Raw genomic sequence first — 22,401 nt, 5'->3', positions numbered from 1 at the left:
TGAGAGAAACAAACTCTGAAGTGGTGGAGCCTGGGGTGAGAGAAAGGACATAAGAATGGCCATACTGGGTCAGACCAAAGGTCCATACAGCCCAGTATCCTGTCTACTGACAGTGGCCAATGCCAGGTGCCCCAGATGAAGTGAACCTAACAGGTAATGATCAAGTGATCTCTCTCCTGCCATCCATCTCCACCCTCTGACAAACAGAGGCTAGGGACACCATTCCTTACCCATCCTGGCTAATAGCCATTAATGGACTTAACCTCCATAAATTTATCTAGTTCTCTTTTAAACCCTGTTATAGTCCTAGCCTTCACAACCTCCTCAGGCAAGGAGTTTCACAGGTTGACTGTGCTCTGTGTGAAGAAGAACTTCCTTCTATTTGTTTTAAACCTGCTGCCCATTAATTTCATTTGATGGCCCATAGTTCGTATGGGACCAAGTAAATAACTTTTCCTTATTCACTTTCTCCACACCACTCATGATTTTATATACCTCTATCATATCCCCCCTTAGTCTCCTCTTTTCCAAGCTGAAAAGTCCTACCCTCTTTAATTGCTCCTTGTATGGGACCCGTTCCAAACCCCTAATCATTTTAGTTGCCCTTTTCTGAACTTTTTCTAATGACTGTATATCTTTTTTGAGATGAGGAGACCACATCTGTATGCAGTATTCAAGAAGTGGGCGTACCATGGATTATATAAGGGCAATAAGATATTCGCTGTCCCTTTTTGAATGATTCCTAACATCCTGTTTGCTTTTTTGACTGCTGCTGCACACTGCGTGGACGTCTTCAGAGAACTATCCACGATGACTCCAAGATCTCTTTCCTGATTAGTTGTAGCTAAATTAGCCCCCATCATATTGTATGTATAGTTGGTGTTATTTTTTTCCCCTGTGCATTACTTTACATTTATCCACATTAAATTTCATTTGCATTTTGTTGCCCAATCACTTAGTTTTGTGAAATCTTTTTGAAGTTCTTCACAGTCTGCTTTGGTCCTAACTATCTTGAGCAGTTTAGTATCATCTGCAAACTTTGCCACTTCACTATTTACCCCTTTCTCCAGATCATTTATAAATAAGTTGAATAGGATTGGTCCTAGGACTAACCCTTGGGGAACACCACTAGTTACCCCTCTCCATTCTGAAAATTTACCATTTATTCCCTGTCTTCTAACCAGTTTTCAATCCATGAAAGGATCATCCCTCTTATCCGATGACAACTTAATTTACGTAAGAGCCTTTGGTGAGGGACCTTGTCAAAGGCTTTCTGGAAATCTAAGTACACTATGTCCACTGGATCCCCTTGTCCACATGTTTGTTGACAAGGTACTAAGTTGTGGTACTAAGATCTCTTGCTTAGCTTTTGATATGTATGCCTCTTTTATAGTTCCTTTCAATTTATTTTGATCTGAAAAATATCCAACCCAAGAGGGACCCATCCAAAGCACCATGTGACCTTGAGATGCAGGTTAACACAGCATTTTTCCTCCCCCACTCCCCAGCTCTACACCACCCTCATTGCCAGAAAACTATATATAAAAACAAAACAAAAACATTGACTTTTGTGGTTAAGTTACAAAAAAAGCATAACATGACCTATTTCTTATATAGTACTTTTCATTGGTAATTTCAACGCACTTCACAACACCCCTGTGAGATAGGAAGCATTATTATTATTCTGGGGTCTTTACTGTTGGAGCTGTTCCACTTTGTATAAATTAAATATTTTAATGAGTAGGCACTTTAACATCTCAGCTGAGTGCCCCAACAATTAGTCATTGGAAAAGAGACTTTCTATAGGCCATTTAATTAGATATACAAAGTGGAACAGCTTCAGCAGGAGAGATTAAGATAGCAGAGTGTGACGGTAGCCTGCTGGTGCAGTTATTTGCCTGGGCTGTAACAGACCCAGGTTTAAGCCCTCTACTCTGCCTAATTCCGAGTAGTGACTTGAAGTTGGGTCTCCCACGTGAGTTCCCTAATCATTTGTTGTTGGTGTGTGTGTTTTGGAAAAGTTCAAAAGGTCTCTGTTCCATCCAAATAGAGTTTGACACAAATCACACAAAAAAAAAAAAAAAAAATCAATCGTCTAGTAAATAAGGAATGCATGATTCACCCTTTCCTAACATACTACAAATGTAAAAATTAATTTGAATAAATTAAGCTATAAAATTGTTTAAATGTGTATTGATATAGTGCATCCTTCTGGTTACGAAAAAGAAGCACCAAATTTAATGTAAATACTATATTAGGTTGCAAATCAACATGGCTTAATGCTTGCTTGCTTACTGATAAAAATCAACCTTTCTTCAGGAAAATAATTAACATGTATAAATGCAAAATATGATTAAAATCAATTATTTAAATTGCTTTGATTGAAATTAATCCACTCTGGGGAAATAAAGACTTCAGGCCCTTTTAATGCTGTTTAGGAAGGGGGAAACAGACTACTGACATGATGGTTTGATCTCTCCTTCCCTCCAGAAAATGCAAGCTGTCTGGTGAGGACAATGTTAACATGAGAATTTAAACTTTAACTGCTAATGAACACAATGCAAAAATTTAAGAATAAAATAGGTTTATTATCGCTATTATTTTTCATAAAGGTAATCAAGACTTGAACATCATGGGCTTTTTGATTAGTGATTTGTATACCACAGCAATATTCAAATTGACTTTAATTCCTTGAAATACAAAGGACGACATACAAAAAGATGCATACCTCATCTGTCTTGATTTTTTTACTGGGACACTTGATGGATGTAACACCCTTGCACATTCAGACAAACAGGATAAGCAGCACAGTATATATTTAACATGTATTGAACACATTTTACTGTTAGCACATTTTAAATTCATTCACACATCAATTACTTGCTCTAGTTCTAGGAAATTTTTATTGGGATAGCCACTAAAGCTTTGCTGGGAGCTAAGGGTTCAATTGACAAGATTCTTAAATTTCTCCAGAAGCTGGAACGTCTCATCTGTATTTATATGGAAAGTTTAGTCCTGAGTATCAAGCCCACTGAAGTAGAAGCCGCAGTAGCACTAATTGTGTAAGACTGGCTGGAACTAACTTCACTTACTACTGACAACACTGAATAGAACAAATCCTGCCCTCTCTAACAAAGGTATGGCCAGGCTAAAGCACAAACCAAAGTCATTGCATGTATCTCTTTAGAAATTCTGTGTGTTGGGTTAGGGATGGAAAAGGTGAACAAGCTATGAGCTTTGGGGGAGGGGACAGTTGGGGACAGTCCCATGATCTCACACATGTGCTGTTGGCACTGAGTAGGTCCAAACACGTGCTGATATTTTTCATTGGAATGTTACGTGTTTGCATTTTTGAGTCCTAGCTGTAAAGGGATTTAAGCTATGCAGAATGGGGAATACTTTTTAAAAATCAAAACTGCAATTCAAAAGGTGGCACTTTGCTTAGATACAGATTGCTATTAATTAACAAAGACAAAAACCTCTGACAAAAATATTTCCAGTGCATAAGCTGCATTTTTAACAGGTGCGCAAATCTTCCTCAGATGGTAAATTAACATGCTGAACAACACTGTGTATATTTTAGAGGGCAACTCTTCTGACACCAGTGAGGAGCAAGGCAAGGTGTTGACTGACACTGTAGCTGCTTTCCTACACAGTTCTGTCAGTGTATCTGTCCTGATTCGCTGTATCCCAATTACTCTAATCCTGGGCTACTGTCAGACATGAAACACAACTATGTCCAGCTGTGTTCCTGGATGGGAGTAAATGAGGTGTAAGACTAAGATACTCTGCCATCCAGTGGTGGCCTCTCCAACCTGCAGCATTTTCTGCATAGGATAAAAACATGGTTATTTTCAGGCATAGCCTGCATTGATTTTTTTTTTTTTAAACCACAGCAGGATTTAATCCAAATTACTAATTGGACTTGGTAATTAATAGAAAAATCCTACTATATAACCAAAGGGGGCAAACAGGTTTCTCACCTTGCAGACTTTAAAGAGATATTTCTAGAAGGTTTTTTTTTTTAAAGCTTGAAGTCTTATTAAAGAGAGAGTCATTTGCTGGAGGCAGAGGCTTATGGAAAACTGCGAAGTGGAGAAAACAAGCAACCTAAATCCCATCTTTATAGATACATCCCATTTATGAGGTAGTCAGACTCCTCAGATGTAATGGGGCGAGCTTTTTTAAGTTTCTGTCTCACCAAACGCAGCCGACAGGCAACCATAAGCAGCAGCAAAGCAGTGATGGCCAAGCCTAAAGCCAGGGGTAGCACAGCACCTAAAGAGAGGTTAAGAAAGTTTACACTTTAACATACCAAAAATGGGGCGGGGAAGAATTACAGTTCTCTTGCATTTTTTAAGCAATAGCACCCAGCCTGGTTGAAGTAATGCAGAACTATCTTGTGCACCTTACATTGGGAAACTATGACATACACCTCTACCCCGATATAACGCTGTCCTCGGGAGCCAAAAAAATCTTACTGCGTTATAAGAACATAAGAACGGCCGTACCGAGTCAGACCAAAGGTCCATCTAGCCCAGTATCCTGTCTACCGACAGTGGCCAATGCTAGGTGCCCCAGAGGGAGTGGACCTAACAGGCAATGATCAAGTGATCCCTCTCCTGCCATCCATCTCTATCCTCTGTCAAACAGAGGCTCGGGACACCATTCCTTACCCATCCTGGTTAATAGCCATTAATGGGCTTAACCACCATGAATTTATCCAGTTCTCTTTTAAACGCTGTTATAGTCCTAGCCTTCACAACCTCCTCAGGTAAGGAGTTCCACAAGTTGACTGTGCGCTGCGTGAAGAAGAACTTCCTTGTATTTGTTTTAAACCTGCTGCCTATTAATTTCATTTGGTGACCCCTAGTTCTTGTATTATGGGAATAAGTAAATAACTTTTCCTTATCCTTTTTCTCCACATCACTCATGATTTTATATACCTCTATCATATCCCCCTATATAGGTGAAACCGCGTTATATCGAACTTGCTTTGATCCGCTGGAGCTGAGCTGATGATGATCTGATTTTAAAGATCAGAAATAACAAGAGAAAATCTGTTGATTAAAATATATATCAGTCTTACCTGTTTCTGGGACTGGATGCCCCCCTGCAGCCTGATCACTTTTTGACACAACAATGCCATTTTCGTTCTTATCTGTCCTTTTCCCTGAGGAACTATTAGCTGCATAAAATCAAGCAAGAGAGAGAGATCAATATTACAATTCAGTGACTGAGGAAATAGATTTGTCTCTGAGTCATGTGACAATCTACTCAAGGTGCAAGTGGATAAATTTACCATACTCCAGGTTAAGAGCTGCTGATCCGTATATGTTTTGAAATATTTTTTTTAAAACTTAAGTTACAAAGAAAAATCCCCCTACATCATGCACCAACTACAACGAACTTCAGCCATGCATCGGTAATTTCACTATGTACTGGCTAGGAGATAGATATAAGTTCCAAACAAAAAAAATTCACTAAGACGTGGTTAGGGATGTAACCAAATATCAGTTAAAACACCACAGAAGAGAGCTATAAATACTTGAAAACCAGGACATTTCTAATTCTGGTTAAAGTTTTGAAAAAAAATCAAGTTTTGTAAGTCAGAAAATTCAGTTAGATCCCACAAACACCCTTAACTCTGACCCATCTCCGTCTCCAACATCCAAATCTTATAGTACTATATCTAAATACTTTCAGGAGGTTATAAATATGTGGGAAAGGTATTCTAAGGAGGGTGGATGTGTTGATTTGGGCTCTTCAACTTAATGTAGAAGAGCTGCTATAAAATGGTGTTCTTTCTAGACTGTAAAGGGAAAAGAAAGCACATGTTTTATTGCTGTTAAGGAACTGTTAAAGTTGAGGAGGTGGTTGGCCTATTCCTAATAGCAGATTTGCTTGCACAGGTTCTACAGAATTCAGCCCATAGTCTCCTCTCACGGCTTTGCAATTTTATGTAATCTGTGATGCAGTAGCAGGGTGACTTAATGAAAGTGACAGGCTGCAGTTTAGTCTACACTAACAACTTATACTGGCATAGCTGTGTCAGTCAGGGGTGTGGAAAAAAACCACAAGCTATGCCGACAAAACCCCCGCGTAGATGCAACTATGTCAACAGAAAAATGCTTCAGTTGGCATAGAGAATGTCATTTGGGGAGATAGTGTTCCTACAGCAGCAGAAAAACTTCTGCTAGTGTAGGCTGTATCTACGCTAGAGGGCTATGCTGCCATAGCTAGGCTGATATAGACTCCATAGTGTAGATGTAGCCTAGATCCATCAACATCCTCACTTTTGATCTAAAGGATGAATATTTTCAAATTTCTATCATGCCAAGACAAGGCAAGTTTTAGTGCCAACAGCTTATAGAGGTTCATCTAGCAAACATGGCTGAATGTGTATGGACAAAAGTGGGAGAATTTGGGGGAACAACACAGACCCATCACAAAACATGTTGTAGGATCATTAAGAAAATGGCTATTAATATAGGCCGGGCAAAGCCAATCAAAGCTAATACTGCTTAGTGTCCATATCTGTTGTGGGCTGGAAAAAAAGACGAGGCAACTCCAAACAGGTTTTTGAACAAGATACAATGGGCAACTGTAGTGCTTTCATACAAAGTGTGTGTGTAGATTTTTGAAGAACAAAGGAATCTGGTTTTCCTTTGAAACAAATCATTCACCCTAGCACAGTCTCTTCCTGGGTCTTGAAATGCATTCCCCCGAGTCCTGCATGGACGTATGACCCTGAGCTAACAAGCTGGGTGACAGTTTTGCTGAGATAACTTAGGAGCACTGAGTCTGAGCAAGGATTTTTTTTCCTGATGTGACATAATGTGTACTTCAGCTTATTGCTTGTCTAGCTGTACATTTAGTACTATTAGTCTAAAGCCTGTCTGGAGTTAACATTTATACTTTATGACTCTCACTTTATTTTTTTAGCGTGTGCCCAATACAGTGTGCTTTTATATAAGATAAATTGGTTATAAATTTAAGTTGTGGTTCCTGCTGTTGTGTGCCTCAGAAGCATAGTAAAGTAATGGCTTGGGGATTCAATCAAGGGTTGTAATTCCCTCACCAAACAGTGCAGCAAGGCAGTTGGCATAGGCCAGTTGGGACACAGTGAGAGACACTAAACCTGAGGAATGCAAAGTTTTTACGGTGACTTATACACCCAGAATCCTGGGAAGTGAAAGTCTTGGGGGCATTCCTAAACTCAGGCCTCCGACACAGACTGTGATTGCTAGAGCTGCTGTTGCTGCCCACAGCCAGCTTGCCATTCCAATTTGCTTAGCTGCAAGCAAACTTTTATGACACTACCTCACAAATGTAATAGCGCCACAATAGGCAGCCAATTGTGAGCACCACACTGGAAAGCAGCTTTAGGACAGCAACTTAGCTGCAATGCAGAAGTGATGTGTTTGGTCTCTTGAGGAGAAAGTGTGTGAATCACACAATTCAGAGGGTGTGTCTACAGAGGGAAAGTTATCTCCTTTTGACCACTGTTCCCAGCCAGTCCCCCAGAATTTGATCTCAATGACAGTGAAAATGTTTTGGGCACTAGTGTAGACAGAGCCAAGCCATGACCCTGTTACAGAAAGTGTGCTCTTTGCACAAGGTGTCAAATATCTTTTTTATCACAAGCTTTGTCTACTTTGTGGTCTAACTATTTCCAACACCAATTGGGGAGGGAGCGTAGGGACAATGAGTTAGCCCGTGGTTAACAGGTAATTCATGTAGTGAAGACAGGGTCCTAAATAATCCACACCACAGTTAGTCCAGTCAGACACATTAATGATCGGTTTAATCATAGAGTTTTATATTGCTGTCCATCACTATAGTATCTGAGCACATGTAGCAAAGAGATTCATTTATCCAATATCTTAGTACCCAGAGGCAAGATCACTGATAGGGAGCTCACTAGTGGAGGGGAGAAGGGAAGGGTGACATGTCCCCAGTAGTGTTAACGATCATTGTAATTTAAAGGGAAGAGTAAGAATCTGCTTCCTGCAAACTCTTATCATAAAGAAAATCTCTTCTCTTCATAGATTAAGATCAGCAGGTGCCATTCTGATTTCCAGGGCTGACCTTCTGCATAACAGTCCACAGAATTTACCCCAATAATTTCTGCATCAAGTCCATAACTTATGGTTGAACTAGAGCAGTGGTTCTTAACCTGGGGTGCACGCACCACCTGGGGGTGTGAGATGCCCTTTCTGGGGGTGCGAAACATGCCAGATTTTTTTAGAACGTAAATCATCGAAAACACAAATTAAACACAGGCACGTAAGTACAACTACTTTGTTTAATCAAACGTATGTATTTATTAACATTATACATTTAACAATTACTGTAATATACAAAAAAATATATCTAGGTTTAAAGAACTGACCTACTTCAACGATTTTTGATAAGGGGTGCGAGAACGTATTTTGAGAACTAAAGGGGTGCAGGCTGCAGTAAAGGTTAAGAACCACTGAACTAGCGCATACCACTGAAGGACTGCCACTCTTGATGTAAAGATTCAAAGTGACGGAGAATGTACCACATCCTCATGTAAGCTGTTCCAATAGTTAATTACCCTTGCTATTAAAATTTGCACTTATTTCTAGTTTGATTTTTGCCTAGTGTCAACTTCCAACCATAGCATCTATTAAACCACTTCATTTACCTTCCCTCGCCTATAATTTTGTGACAATATACAAAACAATTATTTAAAAACAAGTCAAACCTGGCTCTGAATTGGACTGAGATGACGGATCCGTTGCAGTCTGTTGTGAAATTGCACCTGTTAATGAATATATTTAAAAAAATCATATTTTGCAAAGAAAGTCTCATTGGTTGAGATTAAGACTTCATTTTAATATATTTGAGGCACAGTGGTTCATAAACACTACCTTTGCAACACCTGGGAGACATACTATCAATTTGATTGAGCTCACAAGTAAAATTAGCTTGGTGGGCCTCATCTAGTTATTCGCAGGCGTAAACATGATGTACCTGTGGACCAGCTGAGAGAACCACTAGAGAATTTGGCATGCCAACTCAGGAGAGGACCTATACTAAAATGGGAGTGTTGTTTATTACACAGAAGTACATTTGTAGATCTGTGTGAGGAAGCCTGAATGGCTTCTACTCACACTATCCTTAGCTCTCCTCAGTGTTAGTACTTTTTTATCCTCATTGAAGACTGGGTCCTTCTTTCCTTGATTGGATTTACTCCTTTAACTCTGCCTGTGCCAACACTGAAGCTACAATCTTTCAAGCAGAGGACTGAAGAAGTTTCCTTGAAAGCTTAACAGTGCCACTCATCAGGTGGCTGGAACATAAGAACGGCCGTACCGGGTCAGACCAAAGGTCCATCTAGCCCAGTATCCTGTCTACCGACAGTGGCAAATGCCAGGTGCCCCAGAGGGAGTGGACCAACAGGCAATGATCAAGTGATCTCTCTCCTGCCATCCATCTCCATCCTCTGACAAACAGAGGCTAGGGACACCATTCCTTACCCATCCTGGCTAATAGCCATTAATGGACTTAAAGAGAACTGGATAAATTTATGGAGGTTAAGAGAAGGCTGGAGGGACCCTATTGTGCAATCAAGGCACTCTTTTCAGCCAGGAAGGACACCAAGCCCAGAAACAAAATTTACCATCATTCCCCTATATGACATCACCACAAGGCTGGTCACTATTGGGATTTTTTGTAATAAGGGACTATCATGTAATTGATTCTTCTCACTAAACCAATAGAAACACATCAGTACTAGCAAACACAAGGTAGATTAGACTAAGTTTCAGTGCTTTGAGTTTGCTACCTAGGACTTTAGGCTCAAATTATTTGAGGCTGAGATGCTCACACCACACAGCTTCATGTAAATATTTTGTGTCAGAGTATTACTGGATTTATTCAAAATTCTTCAGAAAAAAGCAACACTTGTCTTAAAGAAACATCTCATCCCAAAAATGTGTACTTGTCTGCCAAGCCTGTATTTCTTACAGGTGCAATAATTGATCGTTTTTTATAATTGACGTTTTTAAGCCCAAAACCCCAATGTGCTGAGATTTAGATTTTTATCAGTACCTCATCAGCACAGACTTCCCAACATGGGACATGAAGAGATACTGCAGAACCTTGCTAACTGTACATGAGTGCCCTGCAGACCCATTGTTATTACTGATCCTTGCACAGTAGGTTTATTTGCTTCAAGACTACTTTATCACAAAATGCACTTGCTTTCAATTATTTTGATAAGTATCATCCAGTTATGTTACTCTTATATTAGCATACTAGTAAATGTGCTGTAGCATATGCTGTGAGAGTGATGAAGTCTGGAAATTTAAGCTATTATAACAATGCTGAGATATGGGCAGAGATTACCATGGGTTTAGTTAAAAGTACTGGGTTAGTGGATCAGTGAGATTCTATTCTACAAGGAAATGTTTAACTTTAACGGAAATGAGTTTAAATTCTAACTGAAACTTATAAAAAAGTAACGGTAAAAGCACAAGAATTAAAGAAAGACAGTCAGCTGGAAATCTTGCCCACTTAAAGAAAAGTGAGTTAAAAGTAGTTTCAAGTGCTATTCCTGCTCCTGACTTCCCACACCAATTTCTGTGGTTTTATAATCAGTTTCCCGTTTTTAGAAATGTTTTTCCATTTCCTCTTTTTGTGTGTGAAAGGCACATGCTAACATGGGAAGCTGACCAAGAAACTGATTGGGCAGAGGTAAACACTGACACTGTCAATACAGAAGTGTGGACAATAGCACAAAGGAAACCAACTGAATAAAAGCTACCATTCCATTTTCCTCTAACTTTCAGTTATAATCTTCGGTGTTAGTAATAAATGTAAGAGGTAAAAGGACTTCAGGCAGAATAGCGAATTTTAAGTTATTCCTCTAAAGAGCCTTTGTTGTAGAGTTCATTTTACACTGCTGGAGCAAATATAAATAAATAAAACCCTTTATAAAGATATATTCCCTTATTCCCAACGGAGGTCATTTTTACCATGAATTTCTACACATTCACTGAGGCAGTCAGATTCTTGAAGGAAGTTGTTTTCATTCCCTTTGCAGCCACCATAGATGAAATGTAGGCAAGTGCCTGAAGAAATATCAAAGTGCCAGCGAGGGAAGTGCCCTTTACAAGGGCCAGCAGCGGGGGGCACTAAGCACTGCTCTGTTGCAACAAGAAAAGAAAACCATATTTCTAATCAGATGTATCTCTGGAAGCCAAGCTCACATCTAAACATTAAAAATCCATTAAAATGTGAGGATCTTGTACTCTGTGTAGTTGTAACTTATTCTTTAATAAAAGGCTCTAGTTAATTTAATTTGTTAACCATATTGGATTGTTTCAGCTTCCTGGCAAGGGAACTACCTATGCTTTGACTGCATTGAAAGGTCTGATTTCACTGCAGCTTCTGTAGCTTTTGCTAAGATAGTGTTCTGTAACTTCCAACAGTGATATTCTTCTTCACAAAAGCCGCTTTGCCTACTAAGGCAACAGTATGTGGGGGTTTGGAGTTTTTTGGTTTTTTTTTTTGGTCTCCACTGGTAGAAATACAAAGGTGTCACAAAAGACTGTCCTACATCAGACACTGAACCTTCTCTACATTTACATCAGCTAGTCGTACTCTTAAAAGTGCAGTTCTAAAAAGGGAAGAGATCATAACAAAGAATTTCCTTCTCTCAGTTCACATCGGGGCAGATTCTATCACCCTTCCTCACACAAAGTAGTACCTTCCTATGTATGAAGTTCCATTGAAACTATTTTCCTACGTGCCTGTAAACTGCCTAACATGTTGATGTTGCTATATAAATAACAGCAGAGCCCACAGCAGAAGTTTTCCATATTTGCTCTCTTTGAGTGTTTTGTACTGTTTGCCTCTAAACTGGTTAGACAGTATTTCTAGCATTTTGGAATTTTTCTTTTCTTTTCACCAACTGCTAGAAATGATGCCTGGCAAACTTTAAAGGTAAATATTTAGATATAATTATTAACCTCCTACAATTTCCCCCACATTACCTACATTTGCAAGACTTTACTTTTGACTAGGTGCCATCTATAATAAAAGGTGCTTTTTTTGGTTAATAAAGACTGACTAACTGAAACTGTTTCTTTTTTTTATTCTTACCTGGCATAAACCCACTGATTTGTTTCTTTGGTCCCTGAGAGAGTGATTGGTTAGACTTGTCTGCATCAAGTGAAAGTAGTGGTTGATTTCTTATAGTGTTTTTCTGGGTGTTTTCCACAGAGTTGTCTGCATCTTTAGTCAGTCCTACGATCCTTTGCTGGGCAGTGCTGATAGCTGCATGAGTTACTGTCTTTCGGCCAGGACTGACTGAATTAATGGAAATAAAAACAATAATTATTTTTGTATGGAATTAAAGTGAATGGGAGTTTTGTGATAGTAAAGATGGCAGAATTTGGCATGGGGGAGTTTTAACATGTTTATCAGATTCTGATACCACTCAGCATTCTGACCCCTATTATATGACAGTTTTTCTTTGCCTTCTGAGATGCTGACTCTAAATTTTCAGAGTTACAGAGGATTTAGATGCATAGCTCCCCACTAGATAATCCCTTGAAAAGAGTTATGTTCTTAAAAGTGACAACTCAGAGTGAACAATGTATGGCTACAGCAATGAATCAAATGAGGCTTTCCTTAATCTCACCATTGTCATTACTGAGCAAATCTGCTACCAACAATAACCAATTCTTTGGATTTAGGATTCTCTGCTCTCCTATGTTTTCTGCTAACCTCCCCTTAAACTGAGAAAACATCCCATGGGTCGCCCTGTGATGTGATATAATTATAAAATTAACTTTTAATGTCTGTTTTTGCAGCGCTAGTATATAAAACTAAAATACAATAATCTACATGTAATGATCTTGCTTTTCACTTTATTGTAAAATGTAGATTAAGACTATAGAAGTTTAAAGCTAGCATCCCATAGTCAACCTATAATTATTTCACAAAATGGGTAGCACATCTCTGAAGAACTGTCTAAGCATTTCAGCCACAAAAACCACAACAAATCAATCAATCTTAGGCCTGGTCTACACTAGGCTTTTATGTCGAATTTAGCGCCGTTATATCGAATTAACCCTGCACCCGTCCACACCACAAAGCTATTTAGTTCGACATAGAGCTCTCTTTAAATCGATTTCTGTAAACCTCCCCAACGAGAGGAGTAGCGCTAAATTCGACATGGCCATGTCGAATTAGGCTAGGTGTGGATGGAATTCGACGGTAATAGCTCCGGGAGCTATCCCACAGTGCACCACTCTGACGCTCTGGACAGCAGTCCGAGCTCGGATGCTCTGACCAGCCACACCCCGGGAAAATTTGAATTCCTTTTCCTGTCTGGGCAGTTTGAATCGCAGTTTCTGTTTTGACACCGTGGCGAGCTCAGCAGCAGTGGCAACGATGCAGAGCTCTCCAGCAGAGATGGCCGTGCAATCTCAGACTAGAAAGAGGGCCCCAGCATGGACTGATCGGGAAGTCTTGGATCTCATCGCTGTGTGGGGAGATGAGTCCATGCTTTCCGAGCTGTGCTCCAAAAGACGGAATGCAAAGACCTATGAGAAGATCTCTAAAGCCATGGCAGAGAGAGGATACAGCCGGGATGCAACGCAGTGCCGCGTGAAAATCAAGGAGCTGAGACAAGGCTACCAGAAGACCAAAGAGGCAAACGGACGCTCCGGATCCCAGCCCCACACATCCCGTTTCTACGAGGCACTGCATTCCATCCTAGGTGCGGCCACCACCACTACCCCACCCCTGACCGTGGACTCTGAGGATGGGATATTGTCCGCGGCCGGTTCCTCAGGGGACGGGGAAGAGGAGGAAGGAGATGAGGAGGACGAGGCAGTCGACAGCGCTGATTTGCCCGACAGCCAGGAGCTCTTCATCACCCTCACAGAGATCCCCTACCAACCCTCCCCAGCCGTTATCCCAGACACAGATTCAGGGGAAGGATCAAGCAGTGTTTTAAATATCTAAACATTTATTTATAACATAACTGGCATATTTCAAATATTAACAATAGGTAAAGTGCTTTAAAACATGTAAACATTTATTTACAACAAAACAGGAAGATTTAAAATATTAACAGTGGGTAAAGTGCTTCAAAACATGTAAACAGGAAAGTCCAACAAAACGGGAATCTGTGCAAAGTGTATCATGATTAGTCTGTGGGCGCTTCAATATATAGTCTATTTTCAAAAAATTTCACAATGTCCGCTTCATGATTATAATGCCCAAAACGCTGCACTCTTCTGTCCCTCCAAGGGCACCTAACCCAAAAACTGGTCAATGTATCCGGGGATAGAGGCGACATCCTCCGGGGAGAACTCCTCATAGGTCTCCTGCAGGTGTTTTTCAAGCCTCATGAGCAGGTTCCTGGGCAGGGAGAGCTTGTTAGGCCCCCCGTGGTATGAGACGTTTCCCTGCCACAACGCCAGCAGGTACTCGGGGATCATGGCCTTGCAGAGCAATGCAGCAAATGGCCCCGGTTTCTGCAGGCTGTCACGAAGCATCCGCTCCTTCTGGCTCTCAGAGACCTTCAGGAGGGTGATGTCTGGCATGACTCCCTGCTGTGAATTAGGTAGGGGAAAGTTAGTATTGGGACTGCTTGCCCGTCCCTTTACAGAACTGCAACCGCCGGTTTACAGCCACGCGGTTTACAGCCGCGAGGGGGTGGGACAGGGCCAGAGTTCATGCTTGCAGGATTGCTGCCAGCAGAGACTCGCATTGCTTTCTATGCGAAAGGAGGCCAGTGCCACTCTTAAAGTTTTAAGCAGCCACAAGTCTACGGCTTACCATGTTTGACAGCTAGACAAAGTCCGGTGTCCTGCCCTGCTCCTCAGCTCGCCACAGCAAGACCGCAGGCACGGTAGGCGAGGGCCGAAAATTCGACCTTGTCCTCAGTGCGCGTGTGATAGGTGCTCTGCATGGTCTTGGTCACAGAGAAAGACTATGTTCTCTGTTCACAGATACATTGATCTGTCTCAGGAATTCACTCCCTTTTTCCAATTCCCACAGCCACATCTGCCCAGAGGCTAGCGCACATTAGGAGGAGGAAGAAGAGGACACGGGAAGACATGTTTGCTGAACTAATGGCATGCTCCCGAGCACAGGCAGCCCAGCAGACACAGTGGAGGGAGAACTTGTCCCAAATGCACCGGGCAAACATGGAACGGGAGGAGAGGTGGCGACAGGAGGACAGGCAGGCTACTCAAATGCTGCTTGGACTAATGAGGGAGCAAACGGACACGCTCCGCCGCCTTGTGGATGTTCTGCAGGACCGGAGGCAGGAGGAGAGAGCCCCGCTGCAGTCTCTCTCTAACTGCCCTGCCCCGCCACCAAGTCCCATACCCCCCTCACCCAAAGTCCAAACACGGAGGGGCGGAAGGGGCCGTGAAAAATTTCACTCCACCCCTGCGGACTGCTCTACCACTAGAAGGCTCTCATTCTCCAAAGTTTGAAAAGTCCTTTCCTACCCGCCTCACACAAGACCCCGTCCAAGTTTCACCCCCCCCGTTCCATGTGCGGTTGTTAATAAAAAATACGTTTTTGTTCATTATTGTTTCCATCCTCTTCTTTTAGATGAGAGGATGTCTGAAGGGGGGGGAAGGGGCTTGGTAATTGGACAGGACAGTCACCTTTAGCAGGGGGCAGGTCCAGCAGCAGGGCACATATACAGTGCAGTGACTAGTTATCCTGGTCAGTCTGGGAGGTGGTTTTCATGTTCTGTGTGGTGGGGGTGGTGGTGTTGCTCTGTGACTTGGTGGCGGGGGAGGGCAGTTACAGATCTTATGCAGCGGTCCTTACCCTGGATCACAGAGCCGCGCAGCAGGGGATCTGTAACCCTCCTCCCCCTGCAAGACAGTCACATAGCCGACACATACACGCAGTCCCGCCCAGGACGGCTGGCAGGCTCCGTTGAAACAACCAGTCCACCACCGCGGAGCCTGTCATTCCTGGAGTTTAGAAGCATCATTTGCATCACAACACTAAACCCGCCCCCCGCCACAGTCTGCGTCCCAGGTTTAAAACATTCCCGCGAAAACAGTAATAAAGACAACGGTGTCCATTAACAAAACAGAACAGATTTTATTTTTTGGGAATGGGGTATGTAACTGGAGAGGATAGTCGACGGCAACTGGGTAAAGAAACGGGGGCAAGTTCAGCTTCTGTGTCCACAAACTTAAAAGTCACTGGGTACCCTGCTCAGCCTTGAAACTGGCTTTCAAAGCCTCCCGTATGCACAGCGCGTCCCGCTGGGCTCTTCTAATCGCCCGGCTGTCTGGCTGGGCGTAATCAGCAGCCAGGCTGTTTGCCTCAACCTCCCACCCCGACATAAAGGTCTCCCCCTTGCTCTCACAGAGATTGTGGAGCACACAGCAAGCTGCAATAACGATGGGGATATTGGTTTCGCTGAGATCACAGCGAGTCAGTAAGCTTCTCCATCTCCCCTTGAGACGGCCAAAAGCACACTCCACCACCATTCTGCACTTGCTCAGCCGGTAGTTGAAGAGTTCTTGTGCAGTGTCCAGGGCCCCAGTATAGGGCTTCATGAGCCAGGGCATTAGCGGGTAGGCTGGGTCCCCGAGGATCACTGTAGGCATCTCCACATCCCCAACAGTTATCTTGTGGTCCGGGAAGTAAATGCCTTCCTGCAGCCGTCTAAACAGACCAGAGTTCCTGAACACGCGAGCGTCATGAACCTTGCCCGGCCATCCGACGTAGATGTTTGTAAACCGTCCCCGATGGTCCACCAGTGCTTGCAGCACCATTGAAAAGTAGCCCTTTCTATTGATGTACTGGCTGGCCTGGTGGCCCGGTCCCAGGATAGGGATGTGAGTCCCATCTATAGCCCCACCGCAGTTTGGGAATCCCATCGCAGCGAAGCCATCTATGATGGCCTGCGCGTTTCCCAGGGTCACTACCTTTGACAGCAGTACCTTGACGATTGCCTTGGCTACTTGCAGGACAACAACCCCCACGGTAGATTTGCCCACGCCAAAGTGGTTCGCGACTGACCGGTAGCTGTCCGGCATTGCAAGCTTCCAGAGGGCTATGGCCACTCGCTTCTGGACAGTCAGGGCTGCTCGCATGCGGGTGTCCTTGCGCTTCAGGGCAGGGGACAGCAACTCACAAAGTTCGAGGAAAGTCCCCTTCCGCATGCGAAAGTTTCGCAGCCACTGGGATTCATCCCAGACCTGAAGCACTATGCGGTCCCACCAGTCCATGCTTGTTTCCGGGGCCCAGAATCGCCGTTCAACAAAATCCACATGCCCCATTGCCACAGTGATGTCCTGGGCGCTGGGGCTCGTGGTTTCTGACAGCTCTGTGCTACTCTCCGACTTCAGGCCCTCACGCCGGTGCCGTAGCCTCCTCGCCTGATTTCTCTGCATCTGCCTCAGGGAAAGGTGTATGATAAACTGCGAGGTGTTGAGAACGGCCACAACTGCAGCGATGGTCGCAGCGGGATCCATGATCGCAGTGCTGTGGCGTCCGCGCTGTCACTGATCAAAAAGTGCGCGAACTGATTTCCCGCCGGCGCTTTCAGGGAGGGAGGGAGGGAGGGCGGTAGTGACTGACGGATGACGACAGTTACCCAAAAGCACCCTCGCCACATTTTTTTACCCAGAAGGCATTGGAGGATCGACCCAGAATTCCAATGGGCGGCGGGGACTGCGGGAACTGTGGGATAGCTGCCCACAGTGCACTGCTTCCAATGTCGACGCTTTCCCTGGTAGTGTGGACTGACAAAGTCGAATTACTGTCCTTAGTGTAGACACATACGTTCGACTTTCTAATATCGATTGCACATATTCGATTTAACTAAAATCAAACTACTCTCGTAGTGTAGACATACCCTTAGGTACTTATATGCCCCCAATTACAACAGTATCTGAGCTCCACACTAGTACTATCCCCATTTTACAGATGGGGAACTGAGGCACTGGGAAATTAAGTGACTTGCACCCATGTCTCCAGAATCCCAGGTTAGCATCTAACTACTGGACCAGCCTTCCTTCAGTTACCCATGTGTTGGGAAGGTGCAATCATTGCAATTCAATTCATAAAAACACTCTCCACCACCACTACATAAAACTGAGAGTGGATAGAACTGACAATTTAATGTACCCTGGGGCTATATTCCTTTCTAAATCTTAACTACACTCCTAATAAACAATGTACCATATCAAGAAGAGAGAGCATCTTACAGCATATTCCCACTGTAGAACAAAAGAAGGGCATAAAGTCAAAGTTGTGTGAGTGGTGTAAACTGGGTTGGGGGATGCAAGATAACAAGGCAGTGGGAATTGGCTGGATCCCATAACAGATCCTTTTTAAACATCCCAACATTTTGAATTTTTGAAAGGTGTACAACTTTTGTGATGTGTACTCTGCATTAGATGTTCAACCTCTCAGCTATTCCTTCAGATGAAAATAAGAACCCTGGCTTTGGAACAAAAGTGAAGAAAGAACTGATCTTTCAAATGCTTTGTTGAGAACTATTTAATATCTGTTACTCTGGAATCTCCAACAGTTCTAAAGTGATTTAAAAAAACATTTCAGGTCATTTTTGAACACCTAATAAGAGGACAGGTACCCTGTATACCTGCTGTTTTCAATTAAAGGCTCTAAAGAACTATTCTGATTAGAGAGAATTAACTGTGCACTGAGAGAGCACATTACTGCATTTCTTGTCAGAACCCCCCAGCCATTGCTTCCAAGACAAAAAACAGTGTACTATGCACTCACAGTTCTGACAGAAAGCTTCATCAGATCCATCCGGGCATTGTTCCACTCCATCGCAAGCAAAGGTGATGTCAATGCAGCAGCCATCATCACAGATAAACTGGTAGCGAGAACAAACTCCAGTACAGCCTGTGGTAGAACAATTCTCAAATTACAAGAAGGGAAGCCCAAATACTGGATACTAAATCTAAAGAGGTATTAATATTTTAATGTTATAAAGCCCAAGAAAGACAACATGTAAAATAAAATGCTGCAGAAAGACTAGAACGAAGCAGCTGTTTCACACTATGTTGACACAGGAGCTATAAAGAAGAGTCAGACCCTGTACCCTCTTCACTATTTTGGTAGCTTTTCTATAGCAGGAGTTTGGGAGCTGGGGGTTGTAGCTGCCAAGAGGTCTGCAACACTTCAAACTCTGCGTAAACATAGCCCCTGTACTGAGGGAGATCAAGATACCCCTCCCTCCCCGACTTTTTTTACTCGGCTCTGCACTTCTGCTCCTTTCAGTGAGTGAGTTTGGGAAACTCTCTAATTAAGAAAAACAGAGCCAGGTTGGGGGCTAGATAGTGCTGCTGCTATTCAAGGAAGAAGGAAGTTTTACCCTGCACTCAAACAGCAGAGGGAGCACAATATTGGCTCCAGTAGGGAGAAGTCAGTAGTTGGCTTCTTTCCTGTGGGCTCTGCACAGCAGCTCTTAATGGTGGGAAGCAGTTTGGTTTCTACAAAATTCCAGAGCAGCAAATACCACGCTTCCTGGAGCACTAGCCCAGACTATCAGTAGGGAGTCTGGCTTGGGTTAAAAAAACCCAGGACAGGTCCTAAAGTCAAATAACCAGGAACATTTTGAATGATGGGGCTTTAATTCCATTTGCCGTACACACCATTTCATAGTTAGATATTTATTTCCTGTCTGTGAGTGTATGTTATTTTACGTGTGCACACACATACATACTAATTTTGTTTTTAGAGCTGTGTGCCTTCCTTCTTTGTGTTGTATTTTGTCAAAACTGATCAAAGGACAAATGAAGGACATGATCCTGCATCCTTTATTCATATGAGTAGCCCCAGTAATTTCAAATGTAGCATGTACATGAGTAGCATTGAGCGAACATACTTGCAAATGACCTTAATGGGAAAGAACTGGATTGCTGCCTTCCCTAATATTTAGATTTCTCTGGTAATGAGAATGTCTATCTCTGGACACCTCAGCACTGCTGTTAAATATTAAAGGCTTTCCTGCAACACATTTTGACCTTGTAATTATCAAGTGTTTACAAATCACTTTTGCAGCAGCTCTCCCAATGCCAACATGTTTCTTTGGTTTGTAAAATGCTATCAACTCTGGCGTTTGGATAAGACTGTAAGAGCAAACCAGTGTGCGGGAGCAACTCAAATTAGTACACTGCTGTACTCCATAACAATAACTACAGTTAAGGTATGGCATGAATGTACACTGCCAGCTTAAAACCATACTTGGAAAAACACAGTTTATAATGGTTAGTGCTAAAAACACCATAGGCCCTGTCTGCATTAAGGAAATCTGTACTAGTGTAACCACATCAATATCATTTGGGTTGCAAACATTTGTGGGAAACATTTAAAAGGAAACCTCATCCCCTCTGAAAAAACACCCTCTAAAGAAAATTCCTGAATACATTTATATAATTAAATTTTGGAGCATACAAGTTATTAATTGGTTCTTTTCTACTCTTCTGCTCATCCATTTATTAACATTAGTGCAAACACCTAAAGGAGAAGTGCTGCACTGGTGCAGCTTAATCTGGTAACATTTCAAAGTATGCTCTACCAATGTAAGCCCCGCTTTGCACATTAATCATAGTTACACAGATGCGAATTTCCTTAATGTAGAAAGACCCTATTACTAAAACTGAGAACTTCAAGGATTGAAGTTCCTCTCATCATTCATGCTGCTTGCCTTCCCCCCCAGTCTCGGTTTCAGAACTTGAAAATACATAGTTACTTTCTAGCCAATTTCAGTTTCCATTCATGCACTAGCACAATGTTGCAATAACTGGGCTGTAAACATTTCAGAAGAAAGTTTAAAAACATTAAAAAAAAAGAAACAATCCAAACCTGCTTTACTTTGAATAAAAATTCACAAAGAAATTTTTATCATCATTGGTCTGTGGATCTTACACTTATTAATTGCTTCTTTAGTGGTCTTTCACAACAGCATATGCCCTGCCATGTTGTATTGATCCTGCATTGAATGTACAATAGACCATCATAACATGCCTGATACATATGGTAATTCCAAAGTTCCACCCTGCATGTTCATCTGCAATAAAGTGATTAATTATTCAAACACATGAACAGCTGTGTTGCGGAGGGATAGCTCAGTGGTTTGAGCATTGGCCTGCTAAACCCAGGGTTGTGAGTTCAGTCCTTGAGAGGACCACTTAGGGATCTGGGGCAAAATCAGTACTTGGTCATGCTAGTGAAGGCAGGGGGCTGGGCTCGATGACCTTTTGGGGTCCCTTCCAGTTCTATGAGATTATATAATATAGAGAGATATACCTGAGAGAGAGAGAGAGATGGTTTTCCTTCCCTCTTCCAAAAGTGTTTTTAACCCCTTCCCCATTTGAAATAGGAATACAAAAGGAAGAAAGCTATTATTAAATACAAAATAACATTATGATATACTGCTGCATTCCCATCTACCCCAAGAGACTTTTTAGGTATGCCACACTGCAGCAGTCACACAAACTGTAATTTCAACCATTTTCTCACCTAATGCAGAGTGAACCATTGGAAGAACAGTCACAGAGATATTATCTGAGCTCTTTTGACCAGCAGTGTCTGTCACAGTCAGTTGGAAAATGTATACACCTTCTTGCAAGTGAGAGAGCTTTAATGTTCCTGGCTGTGGTACCTGATAAAAAGAGAAGAGTCAGAAAGTTCATTTTTGAAATTCTAATCCTGGCTACTTTACCATTAACTGACATAGACACATTAACAAAATTGGACCAGTCATACATTTCTACAAATAGTGGAAACACTTTTGTACGCTGCTTCTCAAGGAGATAAAATATTTCTCTTTCATGTCAGACCACATCAATCAAACGTAGATATCATTTCATAACATTTAGATCTTTTGATGCCTTCTACTTGAAAATACAAAATGTTTAGCTTTCATGCGCTGGTCTTAGTAATAATTCTCTGTGCTCAATTATCAGGTGCTGCAGCTGTAGATATTAAGAGAACAAACAGGATATGTGATCGTCTACAATATCTACTGGGGATGATGGGTGAAATCCAATTTGAAAGCTTATTTTACTTCATTCTTCAATTGTAAAAAATATGTAGCAACAATTTGGCTAGAAAACTGGGTTTTCATGTAAGTGATGGACAGAGTATTTAAATAGCTTGGTAACATTTCACAATGCTGCTAGTCTGTGCTTTAGAAAGAGGTTCCCCACATTTCGCCTGTAGCCTAGGTTTATCTCACAATATGGAGTCACATCAGCCTCACTACACCTAAAAGAAAGTTTTTCTGAGTCTAGAGAGGCTATCCAAACTTCCAAGGGAAGTAAGCTCATATCTCAATGTACACCTCTACCCCGATATAACGCAGTCCTCGGGAGCCAAAAATCTTACCGC

The 22,401-nt window shown here is 42.2% G+C and overlaps 1 protein-coding gene across 3 annotated transcripts in view; it reads right to left on the bottom strand.

Annotated features, from left to right (window-relative positions):
- Positions 1 to 22,401, bottom strand: part of LRP11 (LDL receptor related protein 11) — an 82,868-nt gene that overhangs the window by 36,999 nt on the left and 23,468 nt on the right. For 2 of the 3 annotated variants that reach the window (XM_024200294.3, XM_024200286.3), the window contains exons 3-8: positions 21,532 to 21,673; positions 18,784 to 18,909; positions 12,139 to 12,345; positions 11,010 to 11,180; positions 8,735 to 8,791; positions 5,090 to 5,188 (exon numbers count right to left, since the gene is read on the bottom strand). In XM_024200294.3, coding sequence (XP_024056062.2) covers positions 5,090 to 5,188; positions 8,735 to 8,791; positions 11,010 to 11,180; positions 12,139 to 12,345; positions 18,784 to 18,909; positions 21,532 to 21,673 — 802 coding nt within the window. Of the gene's footprint in view, positions 1 to 2,589; positions 4,279 to 5,089; positions 5,189 to 8,734; positions 8,792 to 11,009; positions 11,181 to 12,138; positions 12,346 to 18,783; positions 18,910 to 21,531; positions 21,674 to 22,401 lie in introns of those variants that run through there. The other variant, XM_024200279.3, reaches the window with a different exon arrangement.

This window comes from Terrapene carolina, unplaced genomic scaffold (assembly GCF_002925995.2).
Source record: "Terrapene carolina triunguis isolate 2854851 unplaced genomic scaffold, T_m_triunguis-2.0 Scaffold85, whole genome shotgun sequence".
Classification (NCBI taxonomy): Eukaryota; Metazoa; Chordata; order Testudines; family Emydidae; genus Terrapene; species Terrapene triunguis.
This window is presented reverse-complemented; position numbering and strand designations above follow the sequence as displayed.